Raw genomic sequence first — 13,144 nt, 5'->3', positions numbered from 1 at the left:
CGACTGACATCCATTGGAAATTGTGTACCATTTACGAACCGACAGTAATAACTTAAGGGAAGGTCAGGGAATAGGGCAGAGGGTCTACGGATGAGCGTTCAAATTGTTCATAACGCTGACCGTAGCGGAGGACCTAGTGCAACTGTTAATGAGAAAATGGGATCCAAACCGGTTCATAAATAACTGAACTCATCAAAGAAGTTCCCAAAGTGTCTGCTAAAACAGTAGTACATCGAATTGTGACTGTCAAACCTGTGTGCGAGTTATCATAACCTGTGTGCGAGGTAGGTGCCAAAATTGCTGACAGACGCTTACAAAGAGCAAAGAATGACAGCTGCATGTGATATTTTGGCCGTTTTTGGTCAGGATGAGGGTGACATCTTTTCTCACATAATGACGGGGATGTGAAACCTGGGAGTTGTTACCTGGTGGGGAATCGAAGCAGCAGTCAATGCAATGACGGCTTCTCCTAAAGCAAAGAAATTTAAACAAACACCACCAGTTCACAAAATGGCAACCGTGTTTTGAAACTTGTGAAATTCTTGGAACCAGGACGAACAATTACAGCAGATGTGTATTACCAAACACGGAATAATTTGTGACGGGCCATGCAAAATCGGCGGAGAGGAATGCTACGCTCTGGCATTCTTATGATCCATAACAACGCCCACCAACACACAGCTGCTTGCTTTGTTGAGACAATACAAAGATTTCGATGCGAACTATTGAACCATCACCCTTACAGTCCTGACCTTGCCCCCAGCTGTTTCTTTCTTTTTCTTCACCTGGAAAAGTTACTTGTATTGAACAGAATGCTCAAGACATCAGTTCTGGATTGGCTGAACTCTCAGGCGGTAGATTTGTACACAGAGGGTATACGGAAACTTGTGCCATGCTACCAGGAATGTCTGGAGGTTCATAATGACTACATTGAAAAATAGCCAAGGTATGTATTTGTATAATGATCAAAATAAAATTCTTCTCCTATCACTTTTTGTGTTTAAAAAACAAATATCGACCTTATTATCATTTTTTACATGCACCTCGTATTTATCTTTGAAAGAAAACAAAGTTTAGGAAAGAAAACAAAGCCTCTTACCAATTTCTTCTTAATACTCTCCTGTCGTAGCCGAGCCTCTTCTTGTTCTTCTTCTAGTTCTTCTTGAGCAGCTGCCAGCTCTCTCTCCAACTCCACTTCCATATCTAACTCATCTTCCATCTATATATAACACAAACACAAAGACAATTAACCAATACATTGGGTTAGTAACAGTAGCATCTCCTATATACGGCATGGTTAAAGAATTCTTCAATTCTCATATTACGAAAAAAAAAAACTATTATCTTACTTTAATATCTATTGGAATAAAAAATGTGTGCAGATATTGGTCTTCAAACTTACTGGAAATAAATGTATGTCTTGTCTTGCATTAAACGTGCGTGTACAAGAATATTTGAATAGTAGTCTACTCACCATGAATTCATTCTCTGATAAAAAAGAAAAGGAAATATAAATATGTATATATATATAGATAAGAAAAAATTCATTCTGAGAGCGAATAATCCAACATGCTGAAAGAGCAGTGATATTCAATTCTCATGCTGATTTCGAGCAAGCTGCAGCTTTCCTTCCTTAGGTTACCGATTATCGTTATCGGTCTTGGGATTTGGATCATATAAAAAGTCTCGACCATTTCCTAACGTTACCTTCTTAGTACTAGTATTTGTTTAACGGTGTTGAATACTAGTGCTATCTTGGCTTGTTTTTAGCCTATTGATTTATATTTGAAATGATTCCCCATTTTTATCCCATGATTTATATGAGAAGTGATTTCCCGTTTTTAGCCCATTGATTTATATGGGAAATATTTCCCGTTTTTAGCCCATTGATTTATATGGGAAATGATTTTTCTGTTTTAGTGATTTGATTTTACTGATATCTTCTTCTAATCTGTTTAAATGTTCCTTAGTTTGCGAAAATTAAATTCTTTTATATATAATTCTAATATTTAAATAATCAAATTTAATATAAGTACAAGTAATATTACATTTATATACCGTTCGACAATTAAGTAATGAGACTAATTTTATTGTGACGAAACCGTGAATGCAATCCGTAAACCAATATGTGCGTTAGGAAGAGTAATCCTTCTCTACAATCTGGCAACACTGCATTATCGTACACGAAGCATGACGGGAAATATGACGCCATTACCAGCAGTCACTGAGAGACCCTCGTTACGCTAGCAGCATGGAGTAGAGAGCGAATATCAAATTCTGTGTTAAACTAGGTAAAAGTACCACAGAGGCTGCTGATTTGATGCGGAGAGTGTATGGGGATGTGGGAATACGGAAAAACTTTGACTTCAGAAGTCAAAAGTGAAGACAATGCTCCTGTGCTTTTAGAACAGTAAGGGTATCATTCATCATGAACAGTAAGGGTATCTGGGATCTCGTACCAGAAGGTCACACAGTAAATGCCCAGTTTTATTTAAGGTTTTGGAGGGCTTTATGAAGAGACTTCTTCGTGTCAAGCCTGAATACTTAGCCCCAAGTACCTGATTCCTTATCCATGACAATGCACCCACTCACCGGGTAGTACTTGTCCAGGTATATTCGACCAAAACAAGTGTTCGTGCTGCAGCACCCTATTATTCTCCAGATATGTCCACCTGTAACTATTTTCTGTTCCCTAAACTGAAGTTACAATTAAAAGACGATTTTTTTTTTTTTTTTTTTTGATAATGTTGAAGACATCCAAGTAGCTGTGACAACAGCATTACACAACATACCACAAACTGAGTTGCAGAGGTCGTTCTACTTCTTGCCTCACCGTGCTTCTCGCTGTATTGACGCAGAAAGGATGTACTTTCAATAATAAACAGGCATTATTGCATTATCTTTGATTGTTGGGTCACAATAAAATCAATCTCATTATATACTCAGTCGGACGGTGCATATAATGTAAATTCATTTTGAAAAAAGCAAGGGACAAATAACTAAACTTGAAGAACATAATTAAAATTACCAGTAAAATAATATAATTAAAATTTCAGTTTATTTTCAAAGGAAACATACAAAGAAAAATGTATTCTCCATACAAATTAATGGGCTAGAAAACCTAAGTGTTGTAGGTGCTCAGCAAAACCGTCAAGGAGCACTGTATTTATTTAATTCATGAAAGTATATAAATGCGACGAATGCGTAATGCTCAATACTGAAACTTGAGCACACTGATAATCGTAATTTCAAAGAAAATTGTTCAACTTACTATGAGTTTCAATTTCCACAGAATATGGTTGCTCGGTTAATCAAGTAACCGAAATTAAAGTTGGCAATTGTAAATTGAAATTTGTGAATAATTATGCTAAATTAAAGATCAAATAAAAATAAAAAATAAACTAACCTAATTTACAGAATTGTATACTATGTTGTAGTATAGTAATCCATTTTTCAAATCTGATGAGAGCTTTATATCTTTTAATGACTGATTTGTTATACAAGGTGTTGTGAGAGGAATAATAAAATATTGTACTTGGTAGCAAAGACGTGTACAAACCTCCGGATTAAGGAGAAAACGGCTTCTCTAGCTAAGTAATTAAAAAAAAAAAAAAAAAAAAACCACGAAAACTATATTGTTCAATAGAACTTCTGTAGGATGTCAAAACATTAGAAAGCGCGCAGTTTCCCTCTTTAACTCTCTTGCGCATGTGTCGTATCTATTAAACAAAATATAAATATGCATAAAATTTTCTATTGATTCGGAGGTGTACCTATATGAAATTCTGAAAGAGAGTTTCTGCAAAAAAAAAAATGAACGCCAAAATGATTCGATTTTAATGCAATTCAACATATGTTTGATTTGAGGTGTCCATCAAGTTCAAGTTCGTCAAGAATGAAAGTGTTACTGTGCCTTCCCTCAATTAAAAAATAAAATATGTTCCACAATAGTATTCGTACAAAATATATAGTATGATTGTCAAGAATGTAGTGTAAATTTCCTTCGAGGCCTCCCCATATTCCCCACTGCTACATGTAGTTATAAATTTCAGCGAACAATAAGTAGTGGATTTATCCTCTTTCCTAAATTTAAGAAAAATATATACGTTCCACGATAATTTTTGTGTAACAATTATTCGATTTTAATGGAATATGGCATATATTTTCGCGAGACTTCGCAAACATCCCTAATGCATGGATTTAAAGCCATTTAGTTGAGAATAAATTTAATTCGCTCTGTCATAAACTTAAGAAATTGATCCAGGATAACTTTCCCATCAATTTTGATAGATTAAATTTTAATTTAAGTTTGAGTTTAACGTCCCTCTCAACATCGAGGCTATATGAGACGTGGACCTATAGTTTAACGTGGAATCTGAACAACATGAGCTCCTGCCGGGAATCGAACCCAGGTCTCCCATGTCAAAGGCGCGTACACTAACCGCTTAACCACGAGGGAGATTTCAATTTTGATAGAATGTGATGTATATGTTTCATGAGGCTTTCCCATAATCTTTATTGCTTGAGATTGAAATTAATCAATATTAAGGGAGTAAATATGTTTCACTCCCTTTCCCCGATTTAAGAAAATACGTTTCACGAAAACTTCATAAAAATTTGTCGACTTTAATAAGATATAGCGAAATTGATAAAGTGGAAGGTGATGTAAATCTCAATTTTTTTTAAAAAATATTCTACACTGTACAGAATTATTAGTCTTCATGTCAATTTACATCAACATCGATCAAGCAGTTCTTGAAAAATGGAAGATTACGTACAGACGAAGATTTGCCTTTTAATTTTTCCGTTCGAAGCTAGACTCATGAAGCTATCTAAGTAGATCATAAATTGTCTTCATGTCAGTTTTGATTTAAATCGATCAAGCCACTCCTGGAAATTAAACTTTTATGTAAATATGAAACGCTGGAAAGTATGATGGCTGGCCGCGAATGGAAAGTACCATTTTGTAGAAAATACTTCGTATTTCTGTCATCAACAAAGAATAGAAGCCCACTGCTACTTTTTCCCAATTTTTTCCTATTTTTAAAGCCTCTCCTAATTGTGATTTATAAAACTAGTTTCACACAAGTGCGTCTTCTCAATCTCTGTTAAGTTTTTGTTTCTTTTTTAGTCAGAACTAGCAGAATATCCGTTCCTCTCACGGAAAAAATACTTTTATTTTAGACGTAACGGGGTGAATTTAGATTTAAACGGCATCGAAAGTGTCACTATTCATCTCAGTGACCCCGAAAACTATGGATTCGGCACCAATATCGGTCATTTTCGATCATTTTTAAATATCTCTCCTCTCCCTCCCTGAAGTTGCACCGTCAAAGTGACGTGATAAAAACCCTCTCAGGCCGGAACCTCATCTATGTGGCAAAGATTGAGATCGAGCTCGTGGTTCAAGAGTTACTAAGTTTTATTTATTTTTAGATATCTCCTCCTACCCCTACCCCACGATACACCGTCAAAGTGAAATGATAAAAAGCATCCCAGGCCCGAACCTAATCTATATTGAAAATTTGATCGAGATCGGTCGTGTGGTTCAAGAGTTATTAAGTCACATTCATTTTTATGTAGATAGATAGATAATCGATACTACCAATTACCAAAATATTTACTATTCCTCCTAGGACACCCTGTATTTTGTCAAATGTAAGAAACAAATTTTGTTTGTGATTTTCAATACACCAATACAAGTGCTCGTAGATTGATACATATTTGCTAATTGTGTACCCTTAAATAATTAGATATAATAAAATACTAAAATTTTGAAAGCGTCATTTCCACAGGCATGCTTAGTAAAATTTTTATCACGTTGCCAATTTCTAATGTTAATCAGACTCTTATCACAACTTGAGTCTTTGCAATTTTTTTTTTGCCACAATACTTGGTAATGTGTTATCACATAGATATGTTAGAATCGTTGTTATTTTATCACGTAGAGCCTCACAACGTAGAACTATTTTCTAAATAATATGTATATACATTCATATTTTTTTAAAAGAAAAGTTAGGAGTTTTGAAATAAAGGATGCATAGTAAGTGATGTATAACAGTGGTATGGTAAAAGGTCAAAGGAAAACTTCAACATATTTCTGTTAAAAATCTAGCTCTAAAATAATGCCACGTGTCAAAAAAAGCCACACACGACATATTGAATCTATATGATGATTAATTCATCTAAATATGCGTACAGTGACATTTGAAGGCTAGCCACTAACGAAACTATGGCCAAGTTATACGTGTTATTTTTAGTAACTATTTTTTTTTCTTCAGTGATTTCATATCTAAGGTAAAATGTGCATTTTGCTATGCCCAACCTCGTTCAAGGGTTGGTGTTTGGTGAAATTTCATACTATTTAATATTTTGAAATGATCCTTCTCATAACAAAAGGCTCTTACTTTCTATATTTAGGTGTGTTATTGAAGCTAATGAAAAAATATTAATTTATGTGAAATGAATATCTTAAACAAACAACCGTAATATATGTTTTAAATGATAATGCTAGTGGTATACAATAATAAACCTTATATTTCATTTTATTAAATAGATCAAAATGTATGTATTATTTAGAAGAAAGTGAACTATAACTATAATTATATTCAAAATTAAGAGTAAAAAGTCGTTACTTTGTTGATTTCTTTTATAACCCAACAGCTAACACAATAATATTAAGAATTAAGATCCTGACATACTAAAGATAATACAAAATTTACCTTATTTCTTTTGCTGGTTTTTCATAAGTGAAAAGAAATAATGAAATGCAACTTGGCACAATCATAAATAATGTTATTCTACAATAGAAAATATGAACCTGAAGAATTTTCAGTGTTGCCTTCCATAAAAATTATAGTGTTGTTAGAATAACAATTCTCCCAAAATCTAAGTTAAGGCAGTGACTAGAGGAACAAACTCAATTGCATTTGATTACGTATTATGTTGTTTTGGTATCCTTGAACCACTTTTTAAATAACATTATTATTTAATTATAATAAGTATATGTTAAAACTATTTTGTTTATTACAAACTAAATACAACTATTATTTAAAAAGAAGTTCACTGGATACCAAGACAACGTGATACGTAATCAAATGCAATTGATTTCGTTTCTCTAGTCTCTGCCTTAACTTAGATTTTGGGGAAATTTTTATTCTTGCAACACTGTAATTTCTATGAATGGCAACACTGCAAAATTCTTCAGGTTTATATTTTCTGTTGTAGAATAACATTATCTATGATTGTGGTAAGTTGCATTTCATTATTTCCCTTCACTTACGAAAAACAAGCAAAAGAAAATGGTAAATTTTGTATTATTTTTAGTATGTCAGGCTCTTAATGTATCTTTACATTTATTTTTGGAACATGATTCCCAGAGTTCTATTTTAAATACGCAGCATATGCAGATAATTAAACTATGTTTTTAATCGACAAATTATTTTATTAGATTTGTCACTTAGTTCACTTTGGATTTTACTTTGCATGTATTATATGATCTTGTGTTTTTTTACACCCAACAACTTCTACCTTTTTCAATATCGACTTCAGAAATTATTTTAGAAAAGAAACCTTCCAGCAGTAAGCGAAATGTAAGGACTAAAATTTTCGTGTTAATAACCCAGAACATCCTATCAGGATAGGATACTATAGCATTGTGTGAAATTTAATTTATGCGATACATGACGGAACCGTCAGAATATGATCCTTTCAGTAAAAACTTGTTACTTAAATCAGATCATTAGTTAAAGATATTTTCTTAAATTCTTATTATTGGCATTTAAGTGACAGAAATGTGACTTAGTTTCTAAATTTTGATTATTCAATTAATGATAAAATATGATGAAATGTAAGCAAATCAATGAAATTCTTTCCAAAAAAATCTTTATTGGCTGATAAAAACATCTGTTTTTACTTAAGAAAGGCATTTTGAAAGAAATGGATTTATTTTGATTTTCTAAAGATATATATTTCATAATTCAAACCACCTTAAAATTTATTGAGACAGCAAATAAGGCAAGATATGAAAACAAAATTTAAAATTTTAACTTCATTCGAAAGAATTTTAATAATAAAAATGATACAAAATAGTTGAGCTCTAAGATGTTACTGGCATAAAAAATAAACTTATGAAAATGTAATGTAATCTTACTGAATTCCTAATAATATCAGCAAAATGTTTGTATTTTTTCATTTATATTATTTTGTTATATTTTATATTTTAGCATGTTCGTTGGTGACACATACCATCCATACAAATTTACCCAAATACTCCCCGATTGTTAGATATAGTAATATTTTAAACTAATTATAAGTGATATTATTGCACCTTTGTTGGTGTATTCACACTTATATTCATTTTCTATGTTTGGACAGTTTACAACAACAACAAAAGCATATTTCATATAAATTTTCTTTTCTTAGAGGCCGTATGATTTCATTGTACCACGATTATTTATCATTGTAAGATTATTTACAGTATGAATTTACTCTGCTTATTTTGATTTGTTTTTATTTAATAAGGCGAAAGAAATGAAAGGGGAGAGGGACTGGTGAATTTCTGTAGACAGAATTCACTAGTAATTGGAAACACTTGGTTCAATCAGCACAAGAGAAGAAGATATACATGGAAATCACCAATAGACGGCGGAAGATATCAGATAGACTATGTTATGATTCAGGACAGGTATCGGAATAGCTTAAAGAACGCGAAGACCCTTCCCGGGGCTGATATTTTCTCTGATCATAATCTTGTGCTGGCCGAAGTAGATATTCAACTGAAAAATGTAGGCAGAAGAAAAGTAGGTAACAAAGTGTTGAATACTGAAAAGTTGAAAAACGAGGAAATAAGAAATCTTTTCGCTGAAAAATTCAAAGAAAAATGTTCAAACGAGGAAAGGATAGGCGCAGGTAGTAACGAACGGTGGGAACATATTAAACGTTGCTTACAGCAGGCTGCAGAAGAAGCAGTAGGTTACCGTGAACACAAAACTGCTAAGAAACCATGGGTTACAGAGCAGATGTTGCAGAAAATGAGGGAGAAGAAGATGTGGAAACAGGTTGATACAGAAGAGGGCAGAAAGAAATCGAACCCAAAGAGATGTGAGGATTATAGAACTATTAGTCTCATATCTCATGCAGCTAAAATTCTGCTCCGAATACTGAACAGAAGGTTATATGGAAGAACAAATAAAGATGTGGAGGAAGAGCAGTTCGGGTTCAGAAGAGGCAAGGGCACAAGAGATGCTATTGGATTATTAAGGGTGATCGGTGAAAGATTTATAGAAAAAGGGAAAGAGGTGTATGTTGTATTTATTGATCTAGAAAAGGCTTTTGACCGCGTGAATTGGGAATTGTTGTTGGGAGTTCTAACAAAGATAGGGTTGGAATGGAAAGATAGAAGACTAATAAGAAACTTATACATGAACCAGCAAGTAAGTGTTAGGATAGGGGAAGAACTGACGGAAGAGAGTGCAATTGGAAGGGGAGTTCGACAAGGATGCTGCCTCTCGCCAACACTATTTAATGTCTATCTAGAAGAGATAGTGAAAAAGAGCCTACATGATGATGATGGCATTTCGGTAGGAGGTAGAATGATTAGATGTATAAGATTTGCAGACGATATGGCGCTTGTTGCAGAATCTGAAAAGAAAATCAATAAAATGTTAGAAAAAATGAGAAAGGACTTTGAAGAGTATGGGATGAAAATAAATGTTAGAAAGACAAAAGCCATGGTGATTGGAACGAAGGGGTCTGTGTCAAATATAAAAGTAGGAGAGGAGAAAATAGAACAAGTGAATAGTTTTCGATACCTGGGTAGTATTCTTAGTAATGACATGAAATGCGAACGTGAAATGGAAACGTGGACATTACGTAAAGGTGACGAAAATCGACTGGAAGCCTTCGAAATGTGGGTGTGGAGAAGAATGGAAAGAATTAGTTGGGTCGAGCGGAAAACGAATGAGAGAGTGTTAGAAATGGTGGGTGAGAAAAGAACACTTTTAGATATTATTAGGAAGAGGAAGAGAAACTGGTTGGGACATTGCCTAAGAAGAGATTGTATCATGAGGGACATCCTAGAGGGTATGGTGGCGGGAAAGAGAGGGAGGGGGCGAAGGAGACTACAATTAATGGATGATATAAAAACAGAAAGATCATACGCGAAGACGAAAAGGTTAGCGGAGGACCGTGGAGCATGGAAGCTTCTGAGCTGCGGCAAGTGACCTGCCAATCAAGGCAGAATACCTATGATGATGATGATTATTTAATATTATTGTCTTAAGATTGTTTCATAGTATGAAACATTTACTTTGTCTCCCTTAGTTTTGGTTCATATGCTCGTAAAAATTAGATTTATTTATTTTTTTATGCACAGTCGCATATAAAATATATGCTACCTTGTTTAGTCGATTATTGTATGTTTATAGTATACCACGATTATTTCTTTTGTACTGTACTTTAACATTATACTACGATTATTTATTTCGTAAAATTATTTGATGAATTCGTATTTTATAGTATGAAACATTTGCTTAACGCATCTTTATTTGATATGATCGTGACAATGAAATGCAGCCTTGTATAATATATATTATTTTGTTAATGACTGTATGATTGCATTTTCTATTACGAAATATCGTTTTATAGTAAGAAATATTTAGTTTTCTTTAATTTTGTTTTTGTTTGGTAAGAATTGCTTGTAAAAATTTGATTGGACTGGCTTATAGTTAAATATATATATTTAATATATATTTATGGTTGTTCATGTATTTATTTGATTTTTAATAAAAAAGTTAACTTTCTTCGACATAAAATATTGCTGCTCAGAGGAACAAAGGAAAATTTTAATGTTTTCAGGTATAAGTATGATTAGATCCTACGCACGATTGAAATCATTTAATATACTTTCCGCTTCTTAATAATTAATCAGTGTACAGAGACTTTTCTATAATTAAACTATATATATATATATATATATATATATATATATATATATACAGTTCTATTGACCCATTTTTGTAGTATGTTTTTATCAATATAAATGGACTTCTAAAATCAGGTCATTCTTTTTGAAACAACTTGTATTTTAATTAGAATTTGTCTAAGAAATTTAAAACACTTTAAGAAAATTACGTTGATTTTAAATCTTGATTCTAGTAAGCCAAATATATCGAACAAATACTTCTTACTTTTTAAACATACACTAAAGAATGTGATATTTCTGGAAAGAAGAGCCTTCTCTTATGAACTAAACGACAACCAGAGATAAGAAAGCATCTTCCTCAATCTGCAATCGTTAATTGTTCTCACAAAATGATAAAATTATTTTTATATTGTGCTTCTGCATGTAAGTGCAATACTTCATATTCTCTTCTCAAACATACAAGAAAATACATGCCTAAGACGCAAAATGCAGATATTTTGATAATAAAATTAGTGAAATATATGTAGTATGTATATCTATATAAACTGTGATTTTTTTCTGCTTTCTTTTTTGAAACTACTGTGCGCGGCATTTAAAAGCGAACTTTTCTTTTTTTTTTTTGGTTTCATTTTATTTTATTTTGTTGGGAAACAAAGCTGCAAGATTATGTTTTTTTTTCAGTAGCATCTGCAACAGAAATTTTACTTACATGCATATACCGTAGTTTCCTCAGTTCGCTTGCTTTCTGTAAGGAAACCATTACAATTTACAATTTTCTTCAGTATGTCACTCTATTGAAGACCGATAGTTGGTGAAGTTACAACACTTCACTATGATAATATGTAAACGGATATACACAGGGTATTCTATCAACAAATTATGGGAATTCTTTATCGATGAAAAAATTCACAACAAAACAAAAGAAACATGTCAGTTAATGTATTTGACATATACAAATGGAAATATCGTTTGTTTCTATGGTGCTAATTAAAAAAAATGGTCCAAATGGAATAAAATTTTGTTTTTCGCATTGGTAACAAAATATACTTTGTGGCGATAAATTTAAAATATGGTTATCTTTTGCTCTTAATTGAGTAAAGTAGAATTAATTGGTATTCAGACACTTTTGTTCACTTGATTTGCTTAGAGTTAGCAACAAGAGAAGGGAAATATGTAATCAATGAAGGCAATTGATAACCATATTTTAAGTTTATCCCCACAACTTCAATACTGAATATTGTAGATAATATCTATGCACTGAGATTGTCTTTTTTTCAGTATGGTCTTGAGGAACAGACACAGAGAATTGTCAATGATTGAGGCGAAAACGACGCTAGTTGTTCCATTAGTTCGGAAAGAAAAGATGTGAAAGGTTAGTCTATCATTACCCTGCTAACATGTTTAATAGTAAAAATGATCATTTATGAGAGCGAGAGAGAGGAAATGATACATCATGATAAGCTACCCAATCAAAATATATTTGATAACTGAAGGAGATAACCAACTTTTATATCACACAAATTTCTCTACAGATACTAATTCAATAATATGCAAAGAGTGAAACATGCACGACTGGGTTGAGAATAGAACCCGGGTCTCCAGCTTTAAGTGCTAATGCGTTAATTACGACGCTTCTCAGTCCGCTCCGTGAAATAGTCATATATTGACTTATTTAACAAATTATAGTGATACTGTATGTAGCTAAAATTTCATTTAAGTCTCTTTCTTCTGCCTGTATGTTCCCGATTTTTTTTTTTGGATAAATATCGAAAGTTTAGTAAATCACACATAGAAGTTCATACTTATTATCATTTCTGACTTAATAAAAATTATGAAAATGAAATGAAATTCTTTAGTTTAACGTCCCACGGCTAAGGGAGTTGGATGATTAAGACAAGTGAATCATGATGAAAAAATTGGTGGAATGAGAATGTGGGAAGAAACGGGAGTACCCCGACAAAACACACGGACACGATGTTATCCACCACAAACTTACTTTTCCGGGGATCGAACCAAGGACCCCACACATCAGAAGTAGGTGCTCTACCACTAAACCACGATGTCCCCCAATAAAAACCAATTCTTTCCTGCTAGTTGTTGCTACTTTCAGATCATTTCTTAGAAAGGAGTTATATATTACATATTGCAAAGTCTCATATTCCGGAAGGGGACGGGAATTTCATGACTATTATACAAGCAATTATTCTAACAGATAATTAA

The 13,144-nt window shown here is 32.9% G+C and overlaps 1 protein-coding gene across 1 annotated transcript in view; it reads right to left on the bottom strand.

The window, feature by feature from the left end:
• The window catches only part of Ca-alpha1T (Ca[2+]-channel protein alpha[[1]] subunit T), a 316,291-nt gene that overhangs the window by 28,192 nt on the left and 274,955 nt on the right, over nt 1-13,144 (bottom strand). Inside the window, exon 30 of the mRNA XM_081731934.1 lies at nt 1,100-1,219. Coding sequence (XP_081588060.1) covers nt 1,100-1,219 — 120 coding nt within the window. The remainder of the gene's footprint in view (nt 1-1,099; nt 1,220-13,144) is intronic.

This window comes from Thermobia domestica, chromosome 11, assembly GCF_964235325.1.
Source record: "Thermobia domestica chromosome 11, izTheDome1.hap1.1, whole genome shotgun sequence".
In the NCBI taxonomy this organism is placed as follows: Eukaryota; Metazoa; Arthropoda; class Insecta; order Zygentoma; family Lepismatidae; genus Thermobia; species Thermobia domestica.
Note: the sequence above shows the minus strand (reverse complement) of the source record. Positions and strands in the feature narration are given on the sequence as shown.